The 16,670-nt window shown below is 40.4% G+C and overlaps 1 protein-coding gene and 1 long non-coding RNA gene across 5 annotated transcripts in view; both read left to right on the top strand.

Annotated features, from left to right (window-relative positions):
- LOC118223777 (immunoglobulin kappa light chain-like) overlaps window positions 1-16,670 on the top strand; it is a 29,627-nt gene that overhangs the window by 11,147 nt on the left and 1,810 nt on the right. Inside the window, exons 5-6 of one of the 4 annotated variants that reach the window (XM_035410761.1) lie at window positions 1,249-1,292; window positions 1,497-2,263. In XM_035410761.1, the coding sequence (XP_035266652.1) occupies window positions 1,249-1,292; window positions 1,497-1,532 (80 nt within the window). In that variant the 3' untranslated portion in view covers window positions 1,533-2,263. Of the gene's footprint in view, window positions 1-284; window positions 393-1,248; window positions 1,299-1,496; window positions 2,264-16,670 lie in introns of those variants that run through there. The other 3 variants (XM_035410759.1, XM_035410757.1, XM_035410760.1) reach the window with 3 other exon arrangements.
- On the top strand, window positions 3,695-4,923 carry LOC118223824. Its single transcript, XR_004764500.1, has 2 exons — window positions 3,695-3,730; window positions 4,870-4,923. It is a non-coding gene; the product is annotated as an uncharacterized LOC118223824 (long non-coding RNA).

Genomic DNA, 16,670 nt, shown 5'->3' with positions numbered 1-16,670 from the left:
CAATCACATAGTAAAAAGTATTTTCTTTGTTCATGCTTTTTTTTGTTGTTGATGTTTTAAATCATTTAAACCATTAGAGCATACAGATATCTGATATTAGTGGATTATTGTTTCACATTTTCTAATTCATGTCTATATTGTAAGTTGTAAATTGTTTGCCTTCCCTCGTTTTCATTCTCATGCTGATCAGATCATTGGACATCTGTTCCTTTCAATATCTTTCTATGCTCTTATTAATATTTTTCATGCAGGGTGTTTACTAACTTTTGCTTTTAAAATGTCAGGAAATGAAGCCCTTCCTCTATATTGCTTGGCGGGAGCTTTGATGTTGAGCGTGATCCTAAATATTGTTCTTGCTCTGACCAGGAGAAAAGGCTATGATGATTGCAAAGGTAAGAAACAAAGTTATCAATGTGCAGTATATGTCATGATTATCTTTTACCACATATTTGCAGTTAAGTTTTTGTTAAATAAAGTCAGACTCGTAAAAATCGTAAAAATAATCAATATCTTAAAGGGCGAAGAGTCAAGAAAAGAATGTCAACTGTGAAAATATGTTAAGTGTTTGCTGCAAAGTAGTTGGCTTTCAAAATTTGTAAACAATTTTGTCATCCACATGTAATCCCATTTTGACAATATAGCTTTCATTTGACCCCAAGGTTATTTAAAAACATTCTTAAGCAGAAGGCAATACGATTGAGTGTGGAATAAGCAGAATTAACTGGCATCCAAGCAAATTAAACTACTTTTTAAGTGATATGTAATCTCCATTGAAGCCTATCCTGATTCCCTGGTGATTATATCATCAATGCACTCCTCAGATATACTCCTCCTTGGAGCAGCAACTTACGGTCCTACAGTGGTGAATATAATTGACTATATGAAATACTACTACCAGAAGTGCTACGACTGCTATGAATATTATTGTTAATAGTAATAATAATAGCCTCAATGATAATATATTATTATTATTATTATTATTATTATAAGAAGAAGATAAATAAATCAATTCAATGCAATTTTATTTCTCTAGCGCTTTTTACAGAGAACTGTCACAAAGGCACTTTACAGAGTAACAAGGCAAGAGACAGAGCAAAAAGAACATAAAAAAGACCAAGAACAAGAAGTACAAAAAGAAGAACAGCTTTCTTATTTGATTGTACACCATTCAAATTCAGAGAATAAACTGAGTAATTAACTTCTTACACCCACCAGTGGCTTATGTGCATTTTCATTTTACTGACACAGGAGCTGCATCAGACAACCAGGAGAGCGGAGAAGACTTAGCGAACAAACAGGTAAAAATATTTACTAACAAACTTACTAACTAGCTAGCTAACTAACTAACTAACTAAAACAAGTCACTGAATAAATAAATAAATAAATAAATAAATAAATAAATAAATAAATAAAGTCAATTTCTGAGATGAATATCCATGATAAATTATTATCAGAATGAGGCGTAATCATATGTGCTGTGTCGTGTTTTTCTTTTTAGAGTCAAGAGGCAGAAATGCATTACGCTGCTTTGAACAAGAGGGAAGTGGAGAAGGAATATGAGGTTATGAGATTTAGAGACCGCAAGTGAAGCTTTCCATAGAAATGTATCTTTGTCACAAGAATGATCGAAATGTTCCCTCACTAGAGTTGGTGATCATTATGCCATGTGTCTGTAAATGATGTCACATTTACTGGATTTGCCAAGAGCTGTGCTTGTTCTTATATTTTTCCTGTTTTTCAAAAACACAAAGTAAAACTTGTACAGTATACTCCCTGACAGTGTCTGATAAATGGTCCTCAATGTGTTGAGTCGGTCTGGGGCAGTGGTGTAGTACATTGGTTAGGGAACAGGACATGTTACCTGGTTCTTAGGTGAAGCACTGTCCTCATACCTGTTCCACTGAGCAAGGTTGGTAACTCAACTGTATAAAACTCAACTGTGTGCACAGGTTGAATTATGTAAGTGTCTGTTAAATGATATCACGCAGAGATGGGCGAGCGAAACAATAAGACTTCAAAACAAGGGCAGACTGTTAATGTGTCAGCAGTGATGCACTGATTAGACGTACTCATAATGTTTTGCAATGTACAGTTTTTGTGATTCAGGGGCAGTCAGTGATAAAAGTAAATAGTAGATCCATTAATTTCGGGGTTCATAGACATTGTTTCAGCTGGGGAATGTGGGGTTAGTTCCACAACTGTTTATGAAAGGTCAAATGCTGTCCCAACCACTTTCCATTCAATAAAATATTCATCACACACAGTGGGGTGCAACAGTTTGGCCACCGCTGGTCAAATTGCATGTCTCTCTAAAACTTCTCTCTAAATGTATCTCTGGTCATTGTGGGCAAAGAGCTTTTATTTTATCAGTCCAAAGCACTTTGTGCCAAAAAAGCCTCAGGCGCACGTAACTGTAGTGTCCGCAGGTCCATTGCAGTGGTATGTAAGTTTGCATACCCAAACAGTCTACAGGCAGTGCTATTGGAGTCATTAGGCGAACGCACTGACTGCCGAATAAATTCATATATCAGACAATCAGCATTGATAAATGGGATACATTTCTAATACACAGATAATTTGTCTGCACATCCATACCAGGGCTGAATCTGGCACAACTACTCATATGTGTCTGCCACTGCTTAGCCAGCAGAAACATCGCTGTGAATATAGGTAATCTCCTGCAAGCTTTAGAACAGCTGGATATGCTTTCTGAAGGCTAGGCCTCTTGCTAGCAGAGCCCTCCCTGTACCTTCAGAAACAAAAACACTTCCTGTATGCACAGCGACAGCTTTCTTGCGTTCTCAGTTACTGATGCTGTGCTGTTCATTTTAGAACAACTGGGTACATGTTCAGACAGAGTGACTCAGGGACAGAGCATGAACAGACTCCCACATGTTCATGCTCTTCCTGCTGAGAAGCCTGTCAGGTGTTCACAGGGGCCGATAATCTAGAGAACAAGGAGAGAGTAATGCCCTTACCCAGACTGGACTTGCAACTATAAAGTATTTAGTTTTGACAGCATAATATTAAACAATGACCCTAAAATCACAAAATGGAGGCCTTAAAGGTCACATGGACAAATACCATCGGCTGATATGTTTCCTGCTGAGTTCACTGCGCTGCTTATTGTTTCTGAAAGCTTTTGCACACGGCTCTCTTTTTCACTAGCAGTAAAATGTGTTTGTTTGTTTCAGACTGCTCTATTGTGGTGACAGCGGAGGCCCAGTTATTTTCCACTCACAGCCTTATACATTCAGCTCTACACACATCAGAGCTCCACAGGAAGACTGACCTGCAGCTCCACCCTCTCTCAGCGCAGAAACCACACTGAGGCATCAATCAAATTCACCCGCCTCACACCTCAGACCACCTTTCCATTACAACAGACCAGACAAGAGAGGCATAGAAAACAGTGCACTTTTATTTATAATCTGTCCCCAAGATTTAAATATACACTCAATAAGTCATAAAACATCATTTAAAAATACTGAAATGATGTGAAAATCTTTATCATTCCCCTCCTTTTCGTGCCCTGATGGTACATTCCATGGTCATGTGACCAGCTGTGGCGACACGGGACGTGACTGTTTTCTTGACTTATTCAGGCCATGCAGTATTCTTCATAATGATGGTACGTGCTGAGTAAGGTGTGGAGCAGAATGGACTCACAGGAAACTATCCTTGTATCATGGGGGGGGGGGGGGTTGACTATCAGGATGTGAGTGTACAGGTGAGGGGGAAGAGACAGTGCGTGCCTTTGTGTGTGTGTGTGTGTGTGTGACCAAAGAGAGTAGTATCCCAAAATGTTAAATTCCATTGGGTACTGGGGGTCAGGGCAGTAATAATTATTGTCCGGAACTGTTTTTGTTTCCTGTTTATAACCTTTTTCCTTTGAGATAATGCTGGAGATCACGCTCTGAGACCTGCTTGCTGGTCTGAGGGGGTTTTTGCACAATGCTGGAGGTGCAGCTCTCTCTGTGGCTCAGTCAGACTCTCTGGCCACTGACCCAAAACAAAGTCCCTGTGCTCTGCCTTTGTGGTTTCCTCTGCATGCACCCCTTTCAAACCTGGCTCCTCCCTCTCTGTCTGCCTGACTCTCTCTCTCTCTCTCTCTCTCTGATTTCCTGTGGTACTTCAGAAAGAGCAGAACTATGTGTGCTCTCTTGAGATAATCAGTGATTACATGCAGTGTATTTATGAAGAATAATATATTTTTCTTAGATCAAAGAGCTGCCACACATCTGTTGCAAGTAGTTTGAGGATTACTAATCATGGCCCTTTGTTGGCCATTATATTACCTTTCATTGAGCTCAAACCATCCTTTGACATGTTGGTATAATAGGAGTTTAAACATTCTCCAAATGTAAACATTTCGATTTCATCCCAGATTAGTTTCCAAAGACTCTTCTTAATGATTCCTTTACCCTTACAACTCTTGTGATGCATTGTTGGGGGTGGCAATCAAACACTGAACAAGCAAAATAAAGTCAAAAACATGCATTGCCTTTCCTTAGGCCTCTGCATGCACTCCTTTCATATGTGACCAGGCATCTCTCTCTCTCATTTCAGTGGGGTCAGAACTACATGTGCTCTTTTGAGATAATCAGTGATTACACACCATTTCGTTTTGAAGAATAATGCACTTCGAGAACTCACCTCAAATGGCTGTCAGAAATCTTTAACAAACAGTTTGAAAGCTTTGTAATCGTGGACTTTATTGAGCCACATTGCCTACTTTCACAAAACCCAAACCACTGTGTTTGTACAGTAGGGCGTTTAAAAATCTCACAATTGTAAACATTTTGATTTCATTCAGGACATCAATTGGTATCCCAATACTCTTCTTAATGCTTCTTTTTTCCCTAATAGACTATGGGAGGCAGTGCTGGGATGGCCACTGTATCACATGATGAAAAGACAAAATAAAATAAAAAATGTACTTACTTTCATTCGTCCAGGAACTGAAAAAAACAAAAAAAAAAAAGAACACTGAATGAAGAAACAGTCATGAAAAATCATCCAGAGGCCAAAATGTCCACAACACACTAACCCTTCAAACACAACAACAACCTTTCAGAAAAAGGATTCCTTACACCTGTGAGCAAGGCCCTTTCATAATGCCCTGTGATCAGGCAATGGGGAGCAGCTGGCCTAATTAGAATGAGCCACACCTGCCCCCCTGCCTGTGAGAAGGGCCGGTGCTGTCCATGGTCCTGCAGCTCTCCCAGGTTGCTTGGATACCTGGGTGCTGGAGGGACAGAACACCACCACCCTTCCGGGCACCACAACCTGCACAGCTAAGATTTTTAAATAAAATTTCTGATTGCAGTTATGCAAGAAGATTTAAAACGTTTCATTGCTGTTCATGCATGTCATGTATTTTGAGAGCCTAATTTATGATTTTTAAAAATGTATTTATTTCATTTATTTATTTAAAAACGTATATATTCTAAGTTTAAATGCAACTACGTGTATTGAACTGGCCCTTCATTGAGATAAGGCAAGGAGAGATAACAGAGGTAGTCCCCTTAATGAGGCCATTGTGATGTCATCCAGTGACAGAACCTCAAGCCTCAGACATTGACACCCTGGATATGGACAATCTACGGTATGCAAGTTATTGCTGGTACATTCCTCATTCTATTATGAGAAAATATTTCAGTTATGAATTATGAGTTGTGCAATTACAAATCATGAAATAACTTATTTAAAGAGAACTCACCCTGGTTTCAGTGCAGTGCAAAATCACAATGTAAGATCAGGTGTGACATCACAGTATAAACATTCCAGTGAGCTGCCCAATGTTCTGAACTCATTAGCATAATCAGCCATTCGAAACCTTTGGGTGGCTCTTATAGTAAAGACAACAGATCTTTTTTTGTTGTTGTTGTTTTTGACCACTTTTTTCATGTTTTCAGATGATAGAAGTTGAAAAATATCAAAAATGCATGTGAATGCAGAATCCCGGCCCAATCCACCTACGGGCAGCACTGCCTCCTACTCCTGGAATGGGACAGTAGAGAAATTCAGCACCATGGACACTGCACACAAACACACACACCCGCACACAACCGTACTCACATACACACACACACACACACACACACATACTCACATACACACACACACACACCACACAAATAGACACACACAGACACATTCACCTCCATGCACAAACACATACATGTGCACAACACACACCCACACACATACACCCACGCACGCACACATAGACACATACATGCGCACACACACACCCACACACATATACACCCACGCACGCACACACACACATCCACACACACACACACACACACAGACATATTTAACCCTAGTACGAATTGAGGTCTCGTTTTCAATCTAAAGTTAGTCTGAAAGTAAGCTATTTCAAACTTTGTGAAGACTTGCAGTGTAAATAACAACTGGATTATTATTATTATTTGACCTTTATTAAGCAGGATGGAAATAATGACAACATTGTTCTTTTTTTGCACTGAGGGTGTTTATCAGCGTATGCTTGCACCACTCTTGTGCACCCAATAATTTGCCTCATCAAACAGCCAATCAAATCTGCCCCTGACATGTGCCCTCCTACTGTTCAGTGAATGAAGAGAAATTATTATCTCAAGTCCTCCTCTTATCTGTACAGTTTGAGTTTTACAGCGCAGAGGACAAACAGGGTCTCAGGCAGAGAAGAGTCTCCAGAAGAGGAGAGTTCAGATACAGTGATGCCGCCACTCTGTGCTGTTCTTGTGCTTTTCAGCAAAGTCTGTAAGTGTAAAACTGTTTTTATCTTATCAGCCAAAATAACTCTACTCATGGACTCTATGGAGGCTTTTATACAGAAATTAATGATTCACTTTTTTGGCTTTATTGTTCCCATTGTCAGTTGAAGATGCTTGCTGTTGTGTTTCAGATGGCCTGCTTGGGGAGAACATAGTTCAGCCTCACGCGCTTGTGACAGCACAGCTGGGAGACAGTGTGACTCTCCCATGTTTCTATGCTAAAGATGTTGTGCTGTGGTACAGATGGCTTAAGCAGCCTCTTGGACAGAAGCCTGAGCAATTGTTAATGATAAAAAATTCTGAACCTTATACTATAGATTTCAATGTGTTTATAAACAGTACGCGCCTCAGTGCTAAAGCAGCAAAGGGGAGCTCGAACCTGACTGTGTCACAAGTAGAGCCGTCGGATTCAGCCACATACTACTGCGCTATTGAGCTCAAAAATGATATCAGCTTTGGAGAAGGAACTACATTAATGGTCCTGGGTAAATATGAACCTTCAGTCGACATCTTATACTTTTTTTTTCTTGTACAGGAAGTTGAAGGTGATTTAAAATTTGAAAAAATCTTAAGAAAGCAGATCTTTTTTTTGTAGGGTCTCTAAAACTCTGCTTTGTGTATTCATGCTTTGGGTGAGCATTAAGAAATTGAGGAGCATTAACATTTGTTATTACTTGAGATATTGTATGTTCAGCAAAACAGGCAAAATTTGCATTATTATTTTTCTAAACTCATTGATACAAAAGACATAAACAGACATTTTCTTTATTTCTTTATTTTCTTCTTTACTAAGCTAATTGCTAGTTTGGAAATGACAAAACCAGATTTAAAATAGTGCTTGTACAAAAAGAAAACCCTGCATATGCTTTTGAATTACAGAAATACAAAAATAATGATCGAATCCAAGCATGTATCCTGTTATAAATTTAATTATTGAACTGAATTCTTTAGGTTCAGAGTCACACAACAGGACAGTAGTACTGCAGCAGCCCGAGTCTGAGTCAGTGCATTCTGGAGACTCTGTGACTCTGCAGTGTACAGTACACACTGAGACCTGTGCAGGAGAACACAGTGTGTACTGGTTCAGACAGGGCTCAGGAGAGTCCCCTCCAGGAATCATTTACACCCATGGAAACAGGAGTGATGAGTGCCAGAGGAGCTCTGGGGCTGTGTCCCCCACACAGAGCTGTGTCTACAACTTCCCCAAGAGGAACCTCAGCCCCTCTGATGCTGGGACTTACTACTGTGCTGTGGCCACCTGTGGGGAGATCCTGTTTGGGAACGGGACCAAGCTGGATGTTGAGGGTAAGCTTGTTTAACCCTCCTGTTCTGTTCATTTTTTAGGTACAGCAAAAATGTTCCCGGGTCAATCCCCATACGGGGGGGTTTGCAAATACATGAAATGAACCATTTTCATTTAAAATGTTGATTACACTAATTAAGGCCAGTAGAAGAAGTTTCATACTGAAAAAATAATTTTAAGTATTTTTCCTAGATTTTCAAACTTTAAAAAGGTTTATTTGACCCGCAACATAACAGGAGGGTTAAATGTATGTACAGCATGATATCACATATAGTATTGATTCACAATTGTAATGTAAAACTATATTTAACTAGGAAAATATATAGATTTTTACATAATTTTTTTTGTAGTAACCAAAAAATCTCAATGTCATTCACAAAATCCTAAACACATATTTATATTTCAGGAGGTGAATTATCCACGCTTGTCTGGCTCTCGATCATACGGACTGGAGTTCTCTGTTGCATGTTGCCCATATTTGTCCTCATCTATTGCAAAAAGGCATAAATAATGATGATATTATGGGATTCATACCATTAAATCAGCGAATCATATTCATATTAATACCTCCTTCTGGGTATTCTTTTTCTCCTTCTTCTTCTTATAATGACTTTTTTCCAGAACGCAATCCCTGTTTACAAATTACCCTGGTGTATGAATCCTAATTTTGGCATAATAGCATATGACAGCTGATGTTACTCAAACAGTGTAATGCAATTAAAATGAATTTCAATCATTTGAAATGGTTTTGATTATGTTCCTGATACTCAAAAGTATTTGAACACCGACAATCATAACAGAAGGACTTTGTCAACTTTAGTCTGAAACTGTAAATACAAGATGCATTTATTTCAGTCTACGATAGCTGCTGGATCTTTGTGAAGGAATCTTATTGTGGCCTGTTTGAGGGATCAAATGCATTTTTAGAGAAAACATGCAATTTGGAATAAACACTGCTATTCCAACATCAAAACAGAATTATTTTAAATCACACACATATAATAATGACTTAATGATACAAATGAAAATATATTTCAGTACAGAAAGTTCATGAACAGAACTTTGGCACTGAGAGCTAATGGTTTCCAAACAGCAGCATCAAACCGGGCGGGCAGGGTGGCATAGTGGTTAGCAGTGTTGCCTCGCAAGAAGGCTAGGCGTGCTCCTGCAGGTGCCCTTGACCAAGGCACCGGCCTCAGAACTGGAGTTGGTCCCCGGGCGCTGCACTGTGGCCGCCCTCTGCTCCTAAGTAACTAAGATGGGTCAAATGCAGAGGACAAATTACCCCACAGGGTTGAATGAAAGTATCTATCTAAACATACAGGTGAGACAGAGTATGTCTGAAATTCCTGTAATGTTACAGTATCTTAAGACTGTTATCGCCATTCATCTTTTTATGACAAAAATGTATCATAGTGTGCTGCAGCCAATATTTTCGGAATTGGAAAAAACTTGTACTGATCAGTAACAGCAAAAGCTCATGCTTAACCTCCTATCACATATTCATGCAGAGTGTGTCTCATTGATGGTCATTCATTTCCACTAAGGGCTAATGCTACATGTATAGCAGGCTGTGCCTTTAAAATAGGCCTGACGAGGGCCTGGCTACCATTCAGTCTGAGGTCTGTCTGTTCTGCCCAGTATTGTGACCAGGTGGCATAGATACATTTGTGCCAAACAGAGAAATCTGTCAGTTTCACACTATTTTAGGATTTAATTATTAGTTATTAAATGTGCAAACATTCTTGTAAGCATCACATTGTACATGGAAAGATCCCAGCATTAAATGATTGATCAGTTTTCAAGTTGCTTTTTGTCAAGCCTCAACTCAAAGTTAGGACATGCTGTAATATTTGGAACGCTAACACTAGTTGCTTGGAGCTAATTTAAGATGCTCTAGCTTCATAGTGCTCATTAATCTTGGAAGATAGATTTTGCACTGAACATCCAGGCATTAGAGTGACAAGTGTAATGCGTACAAGAAAAATAAAACAACTAGCATAATGTGGGCATGATGCACTTTTCACTTTGGTGGGCTCATGGGTCTATATCATGTTTGATCGTGAGAGTGGACTGCCCGGCGAACAGTGCCAGTGCTATGTCAGTTTCTAAAGAGCTCCAAGGAGCTTTCAGGGAACGTAGGAACCTTTTGTCAGGGAGTAGGATAGCCCCGCCCCTGCCACTATTACATAGATTCACAAATATCATGATCACTTTTCTAGTTAGGATCATCTTCCACAGTGTTAACATCATCATCGTCATCATCATCGTCATTGTTAACATCACCAATACCACCCACCACCTCATAATCATCATTGTCATAATTTTTCACCTTATTTCAGGCAATGAACAATTTGACTGAATGATTTATGTTTAATAATTTGACGAGTGTTTAATAATTATTCTGTGGTAAATATGTATTCTCGACTGCATGCAGGCCGTCTGTCTCTAAAGGATGTTTAGAGATAGACATCAGAATGACACCCTGGTCAGTCACTAGGTGCAGTACCATGAAGTTTCGATCCTGAGAATTATATCTACAAAACAGGCAATTATTACACCATTTGCATAATTTAATAATCATTAAAATAATACAAACAAAAACAGAGTTACTGGTGTTGAATCCAATGAACGTAAACCAAACAGTTTTATATACGTTACGTACAGTACAGACACACAAGCAATTAACTGCACTTATAATGGAATTCCACACAGGTCTGATTCCAGATCCCTCAAGAATGGAAGTTTTGTGGCTTGATGCTCATGCTGTAACCCACCCCCTGGTGTCAGGAGCTGGGAATGCACCCGTTCTCTGAGGAAGAGCGGTGAACATGTACTCAGCTGCTGTGTAGCATTAATCACACTGGACCCATTCTTTTGCATTTCACAGAAATGTCTGTGTTTTGTGACCATGATTCACATTATAATGTTTCTTGTCAAAAAGTCAAACAACAGAAAGGGCTGCAGGTAGTATGGCGGTGGGGTTGGTAGGGTGACAGTTATTCTGCTTGTTTAGGGGAGGAACTCTCAAAACATTTCCATAAAACATACATTTGTATGGCTTTTAAAATGCTCCTGGGACAGAGTTATTCTAGTTGAGGAGTACAATAATAAAAGGAAGGCATTAAAGGTCACATGGGCAGACACTTTGGCTGATATATTTCCATCTCTGAGTTCCCTGCACTGCTTATTGTTTCTGAAAGCTTTTGCACACGGCTCTCTCTTTCATTACAAGTAAAATGTGTTTGTCTGTTTCAGACTGCTCTGTTTTGGTGACAGGGGAGGTCTAGTTTTTTTCCACTCACAGCCTTATACATTCAGCTCTACACAGACCAGAGCTACACAGGAAGACTGACCTGCAGCTCCTCCCTCTCTCAGCGCTGAAACTACACTGACGCTCCGATCAAATTTATTCACTTCACACCTCAGACCACCTTTCCATTACATGAGACCAGAAAAGAGCGGCTTAGAAACCAGTGCGCTTATATTTACAATCTGTGTCCAAGATTTAAATACATACTCAATAAGTCTGAAATGATGTGATCACTCAGCATCTTGATCATTCCACTTCTTTTCCTGCCCTGATGGTACGTTCCATGGTCATGTGACCAGCTGTGGTGACACGAGCCATTAAAGCGTTCTACTCATTCAGGACATGCAGTATTCTTCGTAATTAATGTATGTAGTGAGTAAAGTCTAGAGCAGAATGGACTCACATGAAACTATCCTTGTATCATGGGGGAGGTGGGGGGGTTTGATAAACAGGGTGTGAGTGCATAGCTGAGGGGGAAGAGGGAGTGCGTGCCTGTGTGTGTGTGTGTGTGTGACCAAAGAGAGCAGTATCCTAGCAAGTTAGGTTCCATTGGGTACTAGGGTGCAGGGGGCAGGGCAGTATTAATTATTGTCCAGTACTGTTTTTGTTTCCTGCTTATAACATCTTTCCTTTGAGAACATGCTTAAGATCACGCTCTGAGACCTGCTTGCTGGTCTGAGGGGGGTTTTTGCACAATGCTGGAGGTGCTGCTCTCTCTCTGTGGTTTGGTCGGACTCTCTGGCCACTGACTCAAAACAAAACCCCTGAGCTCTGCCTTTGTGGTTTCCTGCATACACCCCTTTCATACGTCACCTAATAAGCCCCCCCCCCCCCCTCTCTCTCTCTTTCTCACCCCTTTCATATGTCACCTAGTAAGCCCCCCCTCTCTCTCTCTCTCTCTCTCTCTCTCTCACCCCTTTCATATGTCACCTAGTAAGCCCCCCCTCTCTCTCTCTCTCTCTCTCTCTCTCTCTCTCACCCCTTTCATATGTCACCTAGTAAGGCCCCCCCCCCTCTCTCTCTCTCTCACCCCTTTCATATGTCACCTAGTAAGCCACCCTCTCTCTCTCTCTCTCTCTCACCCTTTCATATGTCACCTAGTAAGCCACCCTCTCTCTCTCTCTCTCTCTCACCCCTTTCATATGTCACCTAGTAAGCCACCCTCTCTCTCTCTCTCTCTCTCTCTCTCCCTCACCCCTTTCATATGTCACCTAGTAAGCCACCCTCTCTCTCTCTCTCTCTCTCTCTCTCACCCCTTTCATATGTCACCTAGTAAGCCACCCTCTCTCTCTCTCTCTCTCTCTCTCTCTCTCCTTCAGAGGGATCTGAACCATCTGTGCTCTCGTGATATAATCAGTGATTATATGTATTAGCCCAGAAACTGAAAAACTAATGAAAAAACTTCATTAAAAAAAAAAACAAAACAGAAGGAGTAAAATGGAACCTACAATCATGCAGAGGCAAAAAGTCAAGAGACACCCTCAAACACAACGTTTCACAATAAAAGAAAAGGATCCTTACAACAGTGAGGAAGGCCCTTTTATAAGGCCCAGTGATTAGGCGATGGGTATCTATCTCTTTCCTCCTTTCTCTCTCTACATTTCTCAGCACTTCAGAGGGCTGTAAGAAATCTTTCACTTGCAGTTTGAAAGCTTTATAATCATGGTTTTTCGTTAGCCATTTCATTAACTTTCACTGAGCTCAATACAACATTTGACATGTTGGTAAAATAGGTGTTTAAACACTGTACAAATATAAACAATTTTATTTAATACCTAACAAAGTTTAGTATCCAATGACTCTTCTTAATAATACATTTAGCCTTATAGCCCTTCTGATGCAGTGCTGGGGTTGGCCACTGTATGACAGGGTGGAAAAAATTAAGTAAAAAATACACTTGGCCTTATTTTAGTCCAGGAACTGAAAAACAACAGAAAACATTTCATTAATAAAAAGATTCCGCAGAGGCCAAAAGTCCACAACAAATAAAACTTCAAACACAAGAGCGACCATTCAGAAAAAAAGACTCCTTACACCTGAAAGCAAGGCCCTTTCATAATGATTAAGCAATGAGGAGCAGCTGGCCTAATTACAATGAGCCACACCTGCCCCCCTGCCTGTGAGAAGGGCCGGTGCTGTCCATGGTCTTGTTTTAAACGAAAGTGCTGGTTGCAGTTGTGCAAAAAGACTAAAGGAACCCGTATTGAAAAAGTTTAATTGCTGCTCATGCATGTCATGAATTTTGAGAGCCTAATTTATGATGTTTAAAAATGTATTTATATTTAAAAAACGTATATACTCTAAGTTTAAATGCAAATAGATTGAACTGACGCTTCGTTGAAACATGGCCAGGAGAGATAACAGAGGTAGTTCCCATAATGAGGCCATTGTGATGTCATCCAGTGACAGAACCTCAGGCCTCTGACATTGACACCCTGGATATGGACAATCTACGTTATGTATGTTATTGCTGGTACATTGCTCATTATATGATGAGACAATATTTCAGTAATAAATTATGAGGTGTGGAATTAGAAATCATTAAATTACATATTAAAAGACACCTCGCCCTAGCTTCAGTGCAGTGCAAAATCACAATATAAGATCAGGTGTGACATCACAGTATGAACATTCCAGTGAGCTGCCCAATGTTCTGAAGTCATTAGCATAATCAGCCATTCTAACATTTTTTGACCACTTTTTCATGTTATCAGATGAAAGAAGGTGAAAAATTGCAAAAATGCCTGTAAATGCAGATTCCTAGCCCTGTGCAGCTACGGGCAGCACTGACTCCTACTGTCCAATCCCAGAGAGAGCAGAGAAATTCAGCACCATGGACAATGCACACACAAACACACACGCAAACACACACACACACACACACACACACACACACACACACATACACACACATACACACACACACACACACACACACACACACAACAATACACACACACACCCAGACATACACACACACACACACACACACACATACACAGACACACAACCATACACACCCACACATATACACGCGCACACACGCAAACACACACACACACACACACACACACACACATATCCATACGCACCCACACATGTACACACGCACACACGCACACACACACACACACACACACACACACATAACCACACGCACACACATTTACATACACCCAGACGAACAACCACAGATACACAAACACACACACACACACAAAGGCACACACCCATACACACACCCATACACACACACACACACACACACAACCATACACACATACACACATACACACACACACACGTACACACACACAACCATACACACATACACACACACACACACACAACACACAAACACACACACACAGAGACATACACCTTCATGGACGCACACATACTTGCGCGCACATACACACACACACACACACACACGCATACACACAACCATACACACCACACATACACACACGCACACACACACACATATTAAAGCGTAGTACGAATTAAGGTACCATTTTCAATCTAAAGTTATTCTTAAAGTAGCCTATTTAAAACTATGTGAGGACTTCCACATTACTGCACTGTAAATAACAACTGAATTATTATTATTATTTGACCTTTATTACGCAGGATGGAAATAATGACAACAGTGTTCTTTTTTTACACTGATGGTGTGTATCAGCGGATGCTTGCACCACTCTTGTGCACCCAATAATTTGCTTCATTAAACAGCCAATCAAATCTGCCCCTGACATGTGCCCTCCTACTGTTCAGTGAATGAAGAGAAATTATTATCTCAAGTCCTCCTCTTATCTGTACAGTTTGAGTTTTACAGCGCAGAGGACAAACAGGGTCTCAGGCAGAGGAGAGTCTCCAGAAGAGGAGAGTTCAGATACAGTGATGCCACCACTCTGTGCTGTTCTTGTGCTTTTCAGCAAAGTCTGTAAGTGTATAATTTTTATTGACTTGTCAGACAAAATAACTTTACATTCCGACTATATAGACCTATTTATACAGAGATTGTTGTGGTTTTTAATTGCGTATTTCACACTGCCATTTGCATTGAAATATTGTTTTCTGTCGTCTTACAGATGGTCTGCTTGGGAATATAATTCAGCCTGACACGCTGGTGCGAGCTCAGATCGGAGACACTGTGACTCTCCCATGCTTCTACTCTGAAAACGTTTTTGATATCAGTTGGTATAAGCAGCCTCTTGGACAGAAGATTCAGCACATTGCAGTGCAAGTTAGAAAAGAAAAGGATCAATTGTTCAATGAGTTTAACAACAGTAAACGCTTCAGTGCTAAAGGAACAAAGGGGAGCTTTAACCTGACTGTGTCACAAATAGAGCCATCAGATTCAGCCACATACCACTGCGCTATGATGCTCTTCAGAGAGACCATCTTTGGAGATGGAACAACTTTAATGGTGATGGGTAAATATGAACCTAAAATGATGCTTTACAGTAGTTACAGGCTTGCAACAAAATACTTTGTTCACTGGCACAACACCAGTGAAATATTGCAGAAAAGTGTTATTTTTTATAAATAAATAAACATCTGGAATATGCTTTTTAAAAGTGAATTTAAATTATCCTAGGAAAGCAGATCTTTCTTTTAGGGTAGGGTTAGCCAAACTCTGTTTTGTGTGTTTGTGTATTGGATCAGTGCTATGTTAAAATATATTAAGGTATGCTGTTGTTTAAGACATTGCACGTTAAGCCAAACACTGTAAATTTGCATTATGATTTTCTAAAGTCTTTAATGAAACATCACAAATAGACAAATAGGCAGTTCTGCATGCATTGGTCACTAATCCAGATTGGGAAGTTCAGCCACGGCCTAGATTCAATACTGTGTTAATCATGGTAATAACTGTAGCAAAGCACATATATAATGATTGAGTCCAAGCATATGTCCTGTTATGTTATTAATTGTTAAAATTCTTCAGGTTCAGAGTCACACGGCAGGACAGTAGTGCTGCAGCAGCCCGAGTCTGAGTCAGTGCAGCCAGGAGACTCTGTGACTCTGCAGTGTACAGTCCACGCTGAGACCTGTGCAGGAGAACACAGTGTGTACTGGTTCAGACAGGGCTCAGGAGAGTCCCCTCCAGGAATCATTTCCACCCATGGAACCAGGAGTGATGAGTGCCAGAGGAGCTCTGGGGCTGTGTCTCCCACACAGAGCTGTGTCTACAACTTCCCCAAGAGGAACCTCAGCCCCTCTGATGCTGGGACTTACTACTGTGCTGTGGCCACCTGTGAGG

The sequence above is a fragment of the Anguilla anguilla genome, chromosome 3, assembly GCF_013347855.1.
Source record: "Anguilla anguilla isolate fAngAng1 chromosome 3, fAngAng1.pri, whole genome shotgun sequence".
Lineage (NCBI taxonomy): Eukaryota > Metazoa > Chordata > Actinopteri > Anguilliformes > Anguillidae > Anguilla > Anguilla anguilla.
The sequence above is the reverse complement of the archived record's forward strand: the minus strand, read 5'-3'. Positions and strand labels throughout refer to the sequence as shown.